Source organism: Zootoca vivipara, chromosome 6 (assembly GCF_963506605.1).
Source record: "Zootoca vivipara chromosome 6, rZooViv1.1, whole genome shotgun sequence".
NCBI lineage: Eukaryota > Metazoa > Chordata > Lepidosauria > Squamata > Lacertidae > Zootoca > Zootoca vivipara.
Window position 1 is genome coordinate 64,954,230 of NC_083281.1, and position 17,626 is coordinate 64,971,855.

The window sequence follows — 17,626 nt, forward strand, 5'->3', positions numbered from 1 at the left end:
CTTTACCTGCATTGCACTTGGCATCATATATTACATCAAATACGCAGCAGGTGGGTGTGGTTTGGAGGAAATGACATTATGGGCCAAATTAGGTCTAATTACACCCTCAGGCCACAACTTTCCAACCACTACATTGCATTGGCATTTTGTCAGTGATTTCAGGTCAAACTCAGGATATAAGGTAGACTTTGAGGCATGCAGGATCAAAGTAGTTTAAGTCAACTCTATTCCCACTCTCCAAATTAAGATGTTGTAGAAACTTTTGGGAGGCCTTCATTGGCTTAAAAAATATGGGGAAAGCATCCCTGAAGTTGATGCAACAAAGAGTGCCTTTAAGCTAAGTGAGGCCGCTTGCCAGGCACCTAAACTGCTCTTTTAATTAAAAATGGTCATGAAATTATGTGAGCAGTGGTACTTGGCCGATCCAATATCTGCCAACGATAACTGCCTGTACCAGGCAGAATTAAATTACACATGAAGAACTAAATGTTCCTTTCAACATATTGCTTCTTTCTGGAAGAAGAAAAGGGAAACAGCATGAAAGAGGGAATCTAAGAAAAGAAGCACCAGAGCACAGTCTGAACTCACCAAATGGAGGCTGATGGAATCAACATATTGTAAAGAAGCCAGAAACTCTTGTACAATGCTTTTAGCCCCATTGAGATGTTTTCCTTCTGACACCATTCATGCTTATTTCTTGTTGGGGGCAAACTACATGCCATATTGATTGCATGTGTGCAATTAACTTGCACATTTTCTTTAATTTACATAACTGCTGCACATTTTCAGTAAGTGATAAGAACAGAAGAAGAGCCCAGCTGGATCAGGGCAGTGTCCCGTCTACTCCAGCATCCTGTTCTTAAAGTGGCCAGCTGGATGCCTGTGGGAAACTCACAAGCAGGACTTGAGCCCAAGAGCACTCTCCCCTCCTGTGATTTCCAGCAACTAGTATTCAGAAGCATTACTGCCTCCAAATGTGAAAGGCAGAGCATAGTCATTATGGCTAGTAGCCATAGACAGACTTCTTCTCCATGAATTCATCTAATCCATTTTCAAAGTCATCCAAGTTGGTGGCCTTCACAGCCTCCTGTGACCCACTCACCATTATCTCCCCCAGTGCTTCTCAGCTGACAGAAGAAGGCTGGATTGCAGGGGGGGGGGAGAGACATTTGGAGAGTGAGTATCTTCTTCATCATGAGATGGGACTGCATTACTATGAGCGAGTCAACAGCCTCCAACACACCACAGATGAAAATAGAGACCCACTTGTGTAACACTCCTGTTTCCATGCCAAGGAGACTGGCTGAAACCCCCACACCCTTACTCATTGCTGAAGTCGCTGTGTTCATTTCCTCTGCAATAGCCTGCTCTCTTTGCTAGCTTAAAAGCCAAGAGGCTGTTTGTTCTTTTGATTAAAGATATGCCAGAAAAACAAAATGGCTCAACAATCTGTTATCAAAAAAGAAAGAAAGAAAGAAAGAAAGAAAGAAAGAAAGAAAGAAAGAAAGAAAGAAAGAAGAGATTCAAACAACATGTGAAATGGCAGACTGTGTGCTGTCTACCACCTTGATGTTCATGCACTGTACATGAGTGTGCTTTGGAGAAAAGATGCATCATTTCCCAGGAAAGAAGTCTTAGATAAGTCACTCTCTGCCTTATTCCCCCATCTGCAGTATGGTGACACTTACTTTACAGCAGAGCTGGGAAACCTGTGCCTCTCCAGAAATTGTTGTACTAGAACTCCCATCATCTCTGGCCATTAGCCACACTGGCAGAGGCTGATGGGAGTTGGAGTCCAATAACATGTGGAGGGCAGCAGTTTCCCCAAACATATGTTATGGAGTTGCTGTAAAGATTCTAAGAAGAAAATGCAAGCGATTGAAAGCATGGTACTAAATGTTAATATTATTGAAAAGCCTTAATCTGGGACATTTATTTTCTTTACAAAATACTTCCTTTACCATGCAAGATGTTATCACAGTTCAGATAAACAAGACATTTCTTTCTAAAATTCTTTCTTCATTATCTCAACAAATTATATGTAAGAAAAATTGTTTGCTAGTGTGAAAAGTTGATGGAGGGCAGGCGGCATGTCAAAGCGCTCCCTATTATTTTCTTCCTTGAACCCGAGTGCTAAGCAAGTCATTTGTAGTGCAGTCCTTGTACAGATACAGATCAGTAGACTGCAGGAGGTTTAAAAGCTTCCGCAGATGGGTGTTTTTTGCCTTTGGCTTCTAGGATGCAGAAATGCATCATCGAAAGCTCTTTGATATGCTCAGCGCTCAGCATTTTATAAATGGCCAAGATATATAAGTTCTATGTGAACCTGTTCCAGTGCTTTGATGTCACGGATGGCTGTAAAGGGCACTGGAAAGTCAGAGGCAACTACAAAGAGCCTGTACAGCTGAAATAAGCAAAAGTGTCCTCCTGCTGCCCCTTTCTGTCTTTCCCAGAATGGGGGCCTTGTTGTAGTTTGTCACTCATTTAATCAACATGATGTGAAAGTTGGCGGAGGGCTTAGGGTGCCATCCGCCAAATACTCCTGCTGCATGCATGCTCTTCATTGGGTTTGGGCAGGACTCTTGTGCCATCGACAATGGAACTGGAATCAACTGAGATGTCAACTGCCAACTATCAGAGAAGAGTCAAGAGCTGAGGAACTGTAAAGTCAGGAAGGGGAGCCTGTGGTCTCCCAGGGGCTGTTGGGCAACAACATGCATGCCCATTGGCCATGCTGGCTGGGGTGAGTGAGAGTTGGAGTTCAACAATATCTGCTTAGGAAGATATACCTAGGAAGTTGCCATATCCCAAGTCAGTCCAATGGCCCATCTTAGCTCAGTTTTGTCTATACTGAGTGGCAGAGGATTTCAGGCTTAGAGGTCTTCCCTAGCCCTACTTGGAGATGCCAGGGACTAAACCTGGCACCTTCTGTATATGTCAAGATATTTGCCCTTGAACTGTGACCACTTTCCCAGGGCCATGGATATCCCTATTCCTGCTGTAAAAGATTTCCTGCCTTCTCCTCCTGGGCTTTCTGGGGCTTTGTAGATGACATAAGATCTGTAGAACACAAGCTTTGCATTCAGCTTCAGTCTCTAGTATCATTAGTTAAAGCAGGGGTTGTCAACCTGGTCCCTGGTAGGGGGTTCTACAGCACAAGCTGAATCCTTCCATCGAGCACTGGTGGGCAGTAAGGAAATTTTACCATCAAGAAAGATGCATTAGTGGGTGGTAGGTATAAAAAGGTTGACTACCGCTGAGTTAAAGGATGGTAGGAAGCTGAGCTGACCTTGGAAATCCTCTGCCAGTCAGAGCCAGGGCTGACCCAATACATTTTGCCATCTGAGATGAATGGCAAGAAAGCAGTCCTCCACTGCTGAAGTCCATGTTACAAAGCCAACTAGACTGGTAGTTAAATCCTATTTCAGCACTGATGACCGGACAGCACCCACCACAGCAGTAGGCTAGCTGTGAACTGCAGTGCAAGACATGTAGCACACAACATTTATGCCACCTGAGCAGCTACCCCCTTCAGCCTAATGGTAGGGATGCCTCTATCAATGAAGACATGACTGGACTAGATGGAACAATGATTTGACTTGCAATAAGGCAGGCATCATTGTATGATTGGTGTCTGATCTAGCTCTTGGATAGAAGTTCTGTGTAAAGCCTTCTTAACCAGAGTGACTGCTGGTAAAATTTACAAATTGGTGCCTGGTGCAGTGTAAATTTTTCTCCCTCTCCCCAGGACTGGCTCCAGACATTAAGTCAAGGCGCATAGTACCCAAGGCTAGCCAAGTTATTTTGGCATTTGGGGCAGGAAATCCTACAAGCTCATCTCCCTTTCCTGGCACTAATAAAACAAATGAAACAACTAATCATTTGCTGCCCTTCCCTGACAGCCAAAACCAGCTGCTTCAGGTGGCCGCCTCATTCTGCCTAATGGAAGGACTGGCCTTCCATAAAAAATGGAATTTTGGTTCAGCCAATGATGTTGATTGGCAGCAGGTTCAGGACAGGATGAAGAAAGGACTTCTTTACATGGCATGGCATTAATTTATGGGCAATTGGACAAATTATTCGAGACTAAGCTATCAATCAAAGGGTGTTAGCCACGATAGACTCTCTAGTTAGTATGCCACTGAATAACAATTGGGGTGTGAGAGCAGAAAAAGGAGATGGCTTCTGGGCTTCTCAGAGCCTCTGGTGGTCCACACTGGGCAACAGAATGCAAGACTGGATAGACCTTTGGTATGATCCAACAGGACCCGTCTTGCATTCTTATGTAACCTCTCTCTGACTCACGGATGGAAAATCTCAGGCCTGGGAGTCAAATGCATCACCCCTCTCTGTCTAGCACTTGGTATTCTTCCCAGGTCACACACCCCTCCCTAACAACAACTCCCTACAGCAGGCATCCCCAAACTTCGGCCCTCCAGATGTTTTGGACTACAGTTCCCATCTGTGTTTGCCTGACCAGAATGTATCCTTGAATTCTGAACATGCTTCCCACTTGCCTGGATGGAGGGGTGCACATGTGTGTGTAAAAATTAGCCTGCTATACCAAGTCAAAATTTCCATTTATGCTTATGCCTTCTTTTGCACCTGGCCCCACCCACCTATGGCATGGTTGCCCACCAGAGAATGTGGCTTCTGGGCTATGTTCACCACTCCAATTCTAACTGCACATGTTTAGCCTCTTTACAGTGCTATCCTGCATGTGTCCACTCAGGAGTAAGTCCCATTCAGTTAAATGGGGCTTACTCCCAGGAAAGTGGGTCAGGATAGCTTACTTTTACTGCTCTGTGGGCTGCCTATCCTGTGATACAAATGGTACCTCGTGTACTAACCTAGCAATGGAGTGTCTTTCCCTCCATGTCTATTTGGTTGGCATGATGTTTCCACTTGCCTTGATTACTGGACTTTGCAACTCTTGAGACTGGAAACTCTGATAATGTGCATACATATTTTTGGGAAAGTGAGATCTGTGTGATTCTGTGCACTCATTTTAAACATGAAACACAATCTCTGGTGTGCAGGGAAAGGTCAAAAGTCAATATCCAAAAAGTCTTTCAAGGTATTCCAGGGTCTTGTTCATTTGGTTTGCTCATTATCATCCTCCCTTAATGTAAGGAAGCCTTTCATGAAGAGTGCCTTCTTGCTCAGCTAGCCTTCATAATGGGTTAAGTTATCTCACTCTTATACCTGGTAAAAAGATGCATCACCACCTATCCTTCGGGTAGGGGATACCTCTCTATCTGATCCTCAAAATTCTCCCCTCTCTGTCCCTAACACACCCCACACCAGCCCTGCTCCACACACCCCTGAAGTGCTTTTACCTGGCCAAAATATGCCCTTTAACTTTGATAATGCCTCTAGTTTCTCCTGGTAGAGATGGGCACATGTAGAAACCTTTGGCTTTTGCATGATTGGAACATGGCCTGTTGTTCCATCCACTATTGCACCCGGCCCTGTTCGCCTTTGTCTCTGTCTCCACCCACTTTTTGCCCTGGCCCCGCCCACCCCTGGCACATAGCTTCCAGGAGGTCTCCTATGAAGGAACATGACCCCTGGGATGAAAAAATGGTTTTCCACCCCTGATCTAGTCTAGAGTCACAGCTTGGTGTATGTCTCACTCAGCCTATAAGCCAGACTCCTACGTGGGGCTCCTAACACCATCAGCACTCTTTAGTACCCCAGACCCTCCCTGCTATTGCTGGCACTGCCTGAGCATTGTTTGTTACTGTTCTCAGCAATGTGCTTTAAGCTTCACCCGGGCAGACTTTTGCAGAAGCAATTGCATTTGAAAATGGCGAATTGCAAGCCTTGGGCTAACTGCTTTGCTTTGTGCATTACAGTACACAGGTTATTATTATTTTGCAGCAGGTTGTTCATTATCCTTTGTAGATGTACTTGATGGGTGAGCCAGTTGCATCCGTAGTGAAGCTTTCGCTCTCGTTCAGTGTGTCACTCTCACCAGAAGTGTTGGCGTTCTTTAGCCTCATGATTCGGGACTGTAGCCGCTCATGCTCCCTCCTCAGCTCGGAGTAGGAGTGGGAGAATGTGTGGAATATGGAAGTGGCTGGGAAAGCCATAATGAGTATCCCACTCAGGATGCTGCTTAGGGCAACCATCTGGCCCGGGACGCTCCTGGGTACCATGTCCCCGTAGCCCACTGTTGTCATGGAGATAATAGCCCACCAGTAAGAGGCAGGGATGCTGGTAAACTCCAGGATCTTCCCAGATTCGTTCTCTGCAAGGTAGACCAGGGGGGCAAAGAGGGTGACAGCCACACACAGGAAGAGCAAGAGCAGGCCAAACTCTCTTGCGCTCCTTCGGACGGTGAGGCCCAAAGTCTGCAATCCCAAAGAGTGCCTAGCAAGGCGCATGACATACAGTATCCTCAAGGCACGTAAGACCCGTAGCACCAAGCCCACCTTCTCGAGGTACGAGCTCCCGCTCGGCCTGCTGTCCTTCTCAGTGGGCTCGTCATCTAGCACAATGAGGGATGCATAATATGGGGAGATGGCCAAGAAGTCAATGATGTTCAAAGGACCTTTGAAAAACTGACATTTGCTCTTGGCCTGGATGAATCGGAGGCAGAACTCCAGGGAGAACCAAGCCACGCAGATGGTCTCAATGATGAAGATGTAATAGCACTTTTGGGAACATTCACCCTGCATATGGAAGGGGGAAAGAAAGAGGTCAGAATGAATGGACGTCACTCTCAGTTAAAAAATATAAATCAGAGAAATGCAACAGAGGCTGTAATGTATACCTTGTGTGTTACCCAGTCCTAGTGATGAGGGAGAAGTTTTGTTTGCATCTTAATGAGAAGCTATCTCATTCACATTTCTTGAACCACAAGAACATAGATATCCTTTGAAATTCACACTTCTCAGAATATTATGGCACAGTTCTTCAACACAACAATGTGTGCAAAAATACATTATATTAGAGGGGAATGTGTATAATGTCAGTTCCTAGGGCTCCCCAATTCCTAGGGATAATAAACATCTCTTGATCTCATGACTCACCCTCCTACCAGCCATCTGCTACATTTGGATCTTTACATAACTCTCCTTCTGGGAAAACGCTTGCATATAAAAGGGATATAGGAACCACCCATTTTACCTTGTTATTATTTATTATAGATTTATTAGGCCACCAGTTCAGCAGCTTCCCATGTGCTGTGATCCCTGCCACTTCCTATGAGTCTCAGTAGCCACCATTGCTCATACAACCCACAATCTGACAGCGCTTTTTGTTGGTATATATTGGATGTTTTATTTCTATTAGTTGTGGATGTTGATGTGGCCCTTGTCTTTAAGGCAATGAAGTTGTGTGCATGCACATAATACAGAAATAATTTTCAAAAGGTGCAAGTGGTTGGATGATTTATGGAAGGCACTTTGTGACTAACCAATGTTTGTAACTGACCAGCTACAACTTTGGTGAAGTTGCAAACCCATTGAATCCAGCTTCCAACAAGAGGTGACTTGTGATAATTCCTTGCCTAGAAGAAAAGGCGGCGGGGGGGGGGGAGGAACCTTCTACCATTTAGGCATTTTGTATCTGCCTTGTACTCAACCCTCTTACAAGCTGGAGCTTTTCAAATCCCCCGACTGCACTGCTACCACGAGGATTGCTGAGTCACTTTTCCTGCATTGCTGCTTTTGTTTGAATACTTAAACCAGGCTCCAGTTAAATCAAACTGTCCAAGGTGAGAACTTGAGAATAGAAATGGAAAAAATTAAGTACCTCCAATAGGTCACTTTGGCCTTGGAATATGTGGTCGTAAGGCAATATCAATAAACCACAAAGGCTTTTGTGGGCAACCCTGAATCCCTCCTCTTCATTGAATAATGAATCTGTATATGCTCAGAGAGAATTCCAACATTTCCTTATGGATCACTGAGAAGGTATTGTTCAGCCATACCATTTAAAAGCAAAGGTTATTCAGTAGCGCTGTGGCAAAAATGCCTCCTGCAGTTTTTGGTTGTCCCCAACCCCCCCCCCCAAAAAAAATCTCCATCAGGTTAATGAGAAAAGAAATTGCATTCAGAAATTATCAATGGGGAGAGAACATTTTGGTGAAATTCTCAAGGGTGGGGGGTTCTCTTTGTGTGTGTGTGCATTCGTGTTCGTGTGCATGTGCACTGACCTTACTTTTGAGGTGGCCAGGTGGTGCCTGTGAGCATCCTCTCTCTTTTGTTCTACAAATCATGGCACCAGGGGTTTTTGCTCTGCAACCTTCCCTGCTTCCTTCACTTTCAATCAAAGCCCACAAGAAGGCATCGTAAAGGAGCTCACAGGGCTTTTTCAGATCAGGAAATGTGGGAAGCTGGGGAGGGTGCAGAGCACTGGGGAAATGGGTAGAAATGGGAGGAAAGAAAACACACTCACACATACCACCCTTGCTCATCTTGAGGTTCTAAAGAAACTCTTAAGAGAATGAGGCAGAAAAATGGAAACCTCTTTTAGAGATGAAAATCTCTGAGAAATGGGTGTTACAGATTTCAGCATATATATACAGTCATACCTCGGGTTACAGACGCTTCAGGTTGTGCGGTTTCGGGTTGCACACCGTGTTGAACCTGGAAGTACTGGAACGGGTTACTGTACTTCTGGGTTTCGGCGCTTGCGCATGCACAGAAGCACTAAATCACGCTTTGCACATGCGCAGAAGCACCAAACCATGACCCGTGCATGTGCAGACGCAGCGCTGCAGGTTGTGAATGCTGCGGGTTGTGAACGTGCCTCCTGCACTGATCACGTTCACAACCTGAGTGTCCACTGTGTACACACACAGAGACACAAAAGATTCACTTAGGAAAAACAATATTATGAGCACTCTTCAGTGGGCATTTTTGGGTGGTGGCAGTGATAGAGATATGAGTTAGTAGGTAAGGCCAGAAGGGCAGATATTTCAAAGATACATGAGAGACCTTGTTGTGTAGCAACTAGCATGCTTGACTAGATAAACTTGGCTTCAAATCCCCACACTACCAGGACACCTGCTAGACGATCGTGGACCAGTCAATGTCTCTCTAAGACTAGTAACAAGTCCACCTTACAGGACTGTTGGCTAAAGTCCAAAGGACTGTGTGGGTTGGCCTGAGATCCTTGGAGAAAGAGTAGGATGAAACTTCAGCTCAAGGTTCTGCAATGAGAGGGTCAGCAGTGCTACACATCACTGACAGCAAGCCCCCAATGATGCTCACCTGGAATGCAATCCCTGAGCAATACAGTAGTCACCTCAGCAGTCTCAATACAGATGTGTTCCTGACCTTCATAACTACCCTCTGAACATAAAGCAAATGTCTTTTGTAAGCAAGGAAGAAAGGGTTTGGTTTTGAAACTTAACAAGTATCTTCCTCCCCAACCCCCGGTCACCAAGACTGTTTTGGAAGGCTCTTCCAGAATTTCACAGGTTTTGTAATAGCAGCACATGCTAAGATCCAAAAAAAATTATTTTAAAAAATGCCTGATGGAGATTTGGCATAGCACCAGACAATATGTTACTAAACGGTGATTACAAGAGCAGGATGAGACTGGATGGTTTAACCATCTGTGACCAAAGATAGTAGAGAGGCAAAATCAACTTTCCATTCATTTTATGGTCTCATCCTCATGTACAAGCTGGAATGTGTGCAGAGAAGGGCGACCAAAATGATCAAGGGTCTGGAAATCAAGCCTTATGAGGAACGGTTGAAGGCATTTTGTTTAGCCTATTAGGAGACTGAGAGGAGATTTGATAGCCATCTTCAAATATCTAAGGAGCTGTCACATGGAGGATGGAGAAAACTTATTTTCTCCTGCTCTAGAGGCTAGGACCTGCACCAATCCCACCAAAAGATCCAATTCCCTCAACCATTCCTGAAACAGAATAAAATAGAGAAACCATGACAATAAAACCATTAGTAACTGTGTCATGCTATAAAATGCCAGGCATAGAAAGCACAATTATAACTTTGCTTAAATTAGTCCCCAGTGCAGCATCACAATATTTAGCCACCCTGGAAGAGGTGGAAGCTTTCTGATCTGAAAGGAGTAAAAAGGCATAAAATGCATCCAATCGTCCTGGGACTTCCGTAAAAGGGATTCAGAAAAATCTTACGTACGTTGCAATAAAAGGAACAGTACATAAGAACCAGATATATTAATTCTCCCTCTTCAGATTCACAGGGGCATTTACATTGACAAGAGGTTATTTTTTGGAACCTCCCCTCCAGAACTACTGATGGAAGAACATTTAAATGCATCAAAGTAAACGCATGCTGGAGAGCCACTGCCAGTCAATGTAGATCAGGGGTAGGCAACCTAAGGCCCATGGGCCACAAGTGACCCATGGGGGTCGTTTAAGTGGTCCACGAGCTGCCCCCGAACCGAGCTGCCCGCTCGGTGAGTCCCCGCGCTAAACCGGCATAGCGCAGCGGCACGGGGACTCGCTTCCGCAGTGCTGAAAATCCTGTCCTGCACAGACGCAGATGCCAGGAATTGTGGGACTCTTCTTATGTTCTTAAAACCTCACTGTGGCAAATTTCAACTCCCAATAAGCAGTGAAATTGGGTCTTTGGTTGTTTCATTTGGGATGCATTCCAGTCAGAGGACCCAGGGAAGGTGCTAAACCATTTCCTCTGTGCTATTTTCCCCTTTCCCTTGTTTGTTAGTTGCCCCATTAAGGGAAACTTATGTGTACTACGCTTAATCCAACTATGGTCTCAGTTTAAACAATCAAAGATAAGCGTTTCAATCTTAAAAGTAATGTGCTGTTTCTGATTATTTTGCTATGGTGGTGGTGGTGATGATGATGATGAATCATTCCTCTTCTCTCTCATTTTAAAATTACCCTGTGCATTTGGGATAACAATCCAGAAATATTATGTGTGGGTGGGAATGCTGGGGGAGACGCAAAGCATGGTGCTAAAGCCCCTGGATTAAAAGGATTCTGACCTGCTCAACAAATTGACCCATGGCACTGCACAAATATCCTGGGTGCTTGTTTGCACTTTTCCCTTTTGTAAAAGGAAGTTATTCACTTCTTCCACAGCAGAAGACATGTTGCAGATGGCTTGCTCAGTTTTAAACACTTCCCCCAACCACCCCAGAAAAAAAATCAGACCCAAGACATATGTGTTTGCATTGAAAAACAGCCTTATTACAACCTAATTTTTTGTGGGGAGAGAATTAAAAGACTGAATAGTGGGTGGTGGGGATTTACAGTTCAGGAGCTCTGGGTCTTCCTTCCCTCAGTCTGAAAAGAAAAGCTGCACACCCAATGAAATTTGTGCTTCTGTGCAAACTTAATCTGATGGTGCAAGTTGTTATGCAGCATGGAAATTTGATTGCTTAGTCACCATATGATTAACCAACTTTTTTAATAAAACAAAAACAGAAGCAAACAAACAATCAGTTCATAGCCCTAAAGTGAAGTGTATTAACATCTCATTTGACACATTCTGGGGTTAAGGCCTGACATTTGAAATAAATTCCATCCCAATGCTCTAGGGAAGTCTGGCACAAGTGAAGCCATTTTCCTAGCTCTTACCACTGAACTTAATTCATGTAAGAATATAAGAGCCCTGATAGATCAGAGCAGAAGCCCATCTAGTCCAGCACTGTCCTTCCTGCAGCTGGCAACCACATAATTTGCATAAGCCCTTCAACAGAACATGAAGGTAAAAGCCACTCCCTAGGTCAGAGGTTTTCAACCTTTGGGGTCCCCGGCTCCCTTGACCAGCAACAGTTGTTCTGCAGCACCCCTGTGGGGCTCAGGAGCCCAGTTATGTCACCCCTTGCCTGCAGAGCTGGCAGCCTCTCATCCCTTTTCGAACACCCTCCCTCGTTTCCTCAGCCTCCTTTCCTCTTCCCTCTCCTTGGGTGTGCTCTGGGCAGCTGCTGCTGCCATCCCAGGTCTCTGAGCTCCCCCCCCCCCCGCCCCCAAGACAGGTGCTACCTCACACTCCCCCACAAGGGCCTGGAAAGCACCCCCTGGCTAGCCCCAGAGACACCCAACGCCTGGGGAGCTTGTAGCCAGGGCTGTTGCAATGAACAGCTATGCAAGCCTTTAGGAAGTAGAGATGCAAGAGGGCATCAGAGGAGGGAGGAAAGGAAAGAGGGACAGAGACCAATGTTGCCCATGGCACCCCTGACCACTATTCAAGGCACCCCAGGGTGCCACAACATACTAGTTGAAAACCACTTCCCTAGGTTGTTTCCCAGCCTCTGCTATTCAGAGATATACCATTCCAAGTAACAGACAGAGAATTGTCACCCAGTTCTTTGAAAGCCAGCCTGCCTCTGGTCCGCAGTTTTCACTGAGAGATGCCAAACTCCATTGCAGGCCATTGGTGCAGTTACATCCAGCATCCCTTTGAATGACTTGTCAGGCAATCAAGTGGCCTTTTTTTTTCACACCTCCCACAGTGTGCTAAAATGTGGAAACAGTTGTACCGGTTGTACCGCATGATGCATAGTAAAAGCGGGGAGAAGTAAATTAATCACATATACAGTGAGGCTATGTTCTCCGTTATTTTGTTTCTGCTAACACAGTCATCCCACACACGTTTAGTCTGCTTGAGTTCCACGAGGCTTTCCACCTCTTGGGCTGATCCGACATGGGCTACAAAACAGCATACATTGGCCATAAACTGACATGCCCCATTTGTCCTTAGGATGTCACAAGCAGGCTAGGCATCTAGCTGATCTGAATCATATGCTAGGAAAAAGCTTTGCAAAGGATTTTTGTGCCTCTTTGGTGTTATAATTCATCTTTAGAGCAGTGCACAGATTTCAGCCTCATTGGGTTCACGATTAGTTGCTTTACTGAGACAGACCTCCGCAAAGCTCAGCATTTTACAGCCTAAGGGCCACATTTCCTTCTGAGCAGCCTTCCAGGGGCCACATGCCAGGAGTGGGGCTACCCACCTTTTTGCCTTGGCTCTCCTCTGCAGGATGCTCCCCCCACCAGGTTGCCCAGGTTTCAGGAATGCAACTGAAAAATCTTCCCCACTCCAGCTTTAGAGGGTGGGGACTTCCTGACAGTATGAGCTATTTGACAGTGGAATAAACTGTCTCAAAAGGTGATGGACTCTGCTTCATTTGAGGTTTTTTAACCAGGGGCTGGAAGGCCACCCAGCAGGATTGTTGTAGCAAGGGACTCCCTGCATCAGCACGGGATAGACGATGACCTTGAGGTTCTTTTATGATTCTCCGATTCAAACACACAAAGCGACAGAAGGCTGGCAAAAAGAAGCATGATATTTTTAAACCAGCTTTCTAGAGTTCTTTGTGAAGTACAGTTTCTAGATTTTGAATCTTAGCTCAGTGGTTGAGCATCTGCTTTGCATGTAGGAGGTTCCGGGTTCAATCCCCGGTGGCATATCCTGCTAGAGCTGGGGGAGTTTCCTATCTGAAACCCTGGAGAGTCACTGCCAGTCAGTGTGGGCTCTGCTGTGCTAGAGGGAACAGTGGTGTAAGGCAGCTTCCAAGGTGCCTATGAACCAGCTGCTACAGCTCTGCCTTCAACCATTGTTTGATCTGAGGACATTAGGATGTGATGATGCTTTCCCCAAAATTTGCATCTTAGGCTGATCTTAACCAGCCCTGGTCTTGTGCTTTTGTGGGGTTGGGGAGGGTTTGTGATCAGCTGGCTACCTTAGGAAGGTGATTCTGATTTGCTTGTCTGTGGTTTTAAGTACAGGTTGGTGCAATGGGAGTGGGATATTAACTGTTCTGTATTAATTCACATGATGCAGCAATAGTGTGATCTCGCATAGGTGGCAGCTCATTTTCTCCTCTCTCTTTATCACCAATTTTGTGCATTTGACACAGGTATTATTATGCATGCCTTGTAGGAAGAAGGTGTAGATATCTTTATGTGCACATCTTTATAGACACTGTTTTGGTGGTAGTGGTGGTGTCAATGTGGTTATTTTGATACATATTGCACCAATGTATTCGCACATTAATGATGACTTCAGTGTATCTCATAAGATTGCTCTCTCCAGGTACCTTAAAGGCAGATGGTGAGGGTCAGAATTGTTCTTCTTATTAATGCTACTCCTCTGCTGCTGTTACTACCACTAAAGTCTATTTCAAAATACTCAAGTGATAAAGAGAGAGACCAGATTCTCTGTTGGAAACAGAGTGGCCTTCCAGATGTTGTTGGACTACATCTCTCATCAACCCTGCCCCTTGGGACATGCTGGTTGCAGGCTGATGGGAGCTGGAGCCCAACAACTGCTGGATTTTCACAGATTCTCCATGGTGGAGGTTTGTTTGCCAAAGCTAAACCACTGCACCACATAGGTATGTTAGAGAACCTTGTGGGCATTCTTTGCTCAGCCTCCCAGAAAGTCTCCATAATACTAACTTCTCAGCAAATGTGCTTTGGATCAAACTGAAAAAACAACACTGATTGAACTACAAAAGAAAATTCTGGCACTTTAACAGGCAAAGCTTGCATTCCTAAATATGCTTTACTGAGAGTAGGTGCATTGAACTAGGATTGCCATATTTTGGGCAAAGTTATTGAGCTTTTTTTTTTAGTTTTGCCCAAAGTTGTTTCCAACAGCCAATTGCTGGCTATGTCTGGGCCTGGCAACCCTAACTGAACAGAAAGGGACTTACGTCTGAGTAAACATGTGCTGTTCTGTAAGAAAGAAAGAACGTTTGTGCCAAAACTTTAATTGACTTACTTTAGTTTTTTATTTATTTTAAAAATACATTTTTGCAGAAAAGATTAGTGAATACTACTGGCTTTAAAAGAATCAATGTAACATTAAATACAATCAAAGGGAAAGACAGTCAACTGTAGCCTTTTTCATTCCTTTTAATACAAAGAACATGCATTATTATTTTTTGAAATTGTTTTCTAAAAATATATATTGGCAATATAGCCAGTAGTGAATGGACTGGCTTCCTTTCCATTTAACATTTATTTGCAAACAATCAATCAAATGCAAAACCAATAATTGCTTAAGGCATCCACAAGCCCTGTCTAAGGAATCTTGCCCAATTTCAGTGGCTTGACGGATTCATTGGTGATGAAAGGGCACCCTATACATACTCAGAGGCACTTTTGTGTGAATATAGATTTGTTCTCCAAGGAGTGGTTTATAGGTTTGGTAGTTCTATTCTGTGTTCCTGTACAATTAAAATGGTGTCTGTGAAAAGGTGTTTAGCAGAGGCAGGAATGATTTCCTTCCACACCAGCCAGTTAGAATATGCAAAAGTGTTACTCTCTCATTTCACAGTTTCTGAGCTTGCTCTAAACTGAGTTTATTGGCAACCTTCATTTCAAATTAAACCCTGTTGCTAATCTGGGAAAGTTGAACCACTCATTCTAACATACATTGATGAACCATTTGATTATTTTCTCCCTGGACCACCTTATTCCCCCACCCCCTAAAAAAACTAGATTTGTCTTCATGCTGGACATAATTCTGCCTACACACACACACACACACACACACACACACACACACACACACTTAGGAGCCACTCTTGACAGATAGGGCAGTTTCCCAATAAGTACCTTACCACAACAAACACATAAAATTAGCAGAGAACCAGCCTGGTGCAGTGGCTAGAGTATTGAACCAGGACCAAGAAACCTGTGTTTGTTCATTTGCTTGTTTTTGTATTTATACCCCACCTTCTCACAGCCCTTTAAGGCAGGTTAGAGTGAGAGTTGGTGAGTGGCTCAAGGTGACTCAGTGAAAAAAGGAGCCGGGAACCCAATCATCTAGAGAAATCCCCTACCCCCATATATGTAGCTATATGCAAGTGGAGCGTGCTAACACAATACCCCTCCACATCCATATGCATATTCATTAGACACAGCATTGTGTTCACATGGGGACAGGTGAACCTGTGTGCATAGGGATCAAGCGTACAACATTCAAAAACAAAAGAGAGGAAAATACATGAGTGAATTAGTCCAAACGTAGGCATGCAGTGCAGAATATCATGGTGCAACTAGTGATGTTGATGGCAATAGGAACAGAAGAAGAGCCCTGCTGGATCAGGCCAAAGGCATCCTGCTTTCACAGTGGCCAGACAGATGCCTGCAGGAAACCCGCAAGCAGGACCTGAACACAAGAGCACACTCTCAGCCTGTGGTTTCCAGCAACCGGCACACAGACGCATTACTCCCTCTGACCATGGAGGCATAATAGAGGCTAGTGGCCATTGATAGCTTCATTCCTCCATTAACTTATCCAGTCCTCTTTAAAAAACCATCCAAGTTGGTGGGCATCATTCCCTTCTGTGGGAGGGAGTTCTATGCATGGAACCGGCTTTGGTCCATATAGCTCAGTACTGCCTATCACTGGCCAGAAACAGCTCTTGTGGTTCCAAGCAGAGGCCTCTTCCTGCCATACCTGGAAATGGAAAGAATTGAAACTGCAAGCAAAACCGATACTCTACCACTGGGCTACCGTATGATCCTTCTGAGTGGAACAACACTTTCCCCACTTATGAAACCCAAGAACTCCCAGCATCTGCCTGTGACAGTGGAGAGAGAGCATGAATACAAAACAGGGGCTTACTCACCCTGTCTTCTTCTTCCCTTAAGTCCGGCATGGTGCTGACACAAAGGCTTATTGCTGTGGTGGCCACAAAGAGGATGGAGAGGCAAGCAAAGATTTTCCCCGGGAGGCCCGACCGGGGGTTTTCCACCATGTCCCTCAGCTTGCTCATAAACTGGCCGGATTTGGTCTCCTCTTCCAGGACGCAGGCCGTCACTTTGGTCATCTGCATTTCCTCCTCTCTGCGCACCTCGGCCAGCTCCTCAGCCTTCTGGAAGAGCTTCCGGAAGCAGCAGTTCTCCAAGTTGGACTCCTCGATCCCCCAGTACTTCAGCTCCTCCTGGAAGGACAAGGCACAGGTGTCATGGAGGAGCATCAGTTTCCCTGCTGTGAGGAAGCTGACAATCACCCCAAAAGCATTGGGGTTCCGGTCAAAGAAAAACTCTTGCGTGTCTTCATCATAGTCATCACACAGCTGGATTATCTCTTCGTAGCTGCTGCAGAACTTCAGCTTGCTCAGCCGGGATGCGGGGAACTCGTCCAAGGTGCTCCAGGGCAACAGGTACTTGATGCCGCCAACGTTGACCATGATCTCCCTCTTCAGATCGACTGTCCGGAGCTGATCTGGGTGGTAAATCCTCTGGGCCCGTTGGTAGTGAACCCCTTTGGCGGGGGGAGTCTCAACCACTGAGATGGGAAACAGGTGGTTCAAGGAAGTGCAGGAATTGTAGCTGTAGTCATGGTCACTGCCTCCAGAGAGAATAGGCATCTCTGAGGGTTGTCACTGGAGCTCCAGCACAGAAGCAGCATCAGAGCCAAGCTGGCTAGGGAGGTGGAAGTGGGAGGGAAAACAGAGACAGGATCATGACCATTGTGAGATGAGGAACATAGTAACATAAGAAGACCCCTGCAGGATCAGGCTAATGGCCCATCTAGTCCAGCATCCTGTTCACCCAGGTCTCTGTGGACAACCTATAAGCAGGACCCAAGCACAAGAGCACTCTCCACTCCTGTGATTTCCAGCAACTTGTATTCAGAGGCATACCACCTCTGACAACAGAAGCACAACATAGCCCTAGTAGCTAGCAGCC

The 17,626-nt window shown here is 45.3% G+C and overlaps 1 protein-coding gene across 1 annotated transcript; it reads right to left on the reverse strand.

Annotated features, from left to right (window-relative positions):
- Positions 1-5,894: 5,894 nt before the first annotated feature.
- Positions 5,895-17,304, reverse strand: KCNG4 (potassium voltage-gated channel modifier subfamily G member 4). The gene is made up of 2 exons (XM_035120403.2): positions 16,561-17,304; positions 5,895-6,677 (listed from the first exon to the last, which is right to left on the reverse strand). Exons 1-2 carry the CDS (start codon positions 17,302-17,304, stop codon positions 5,895-5,897), a joined length of 1,527 nt encoding a protein of 508 aa, XP_034976294.1.
- Positions 17,305-17,626: the final 322 nt, after the last annotated feature.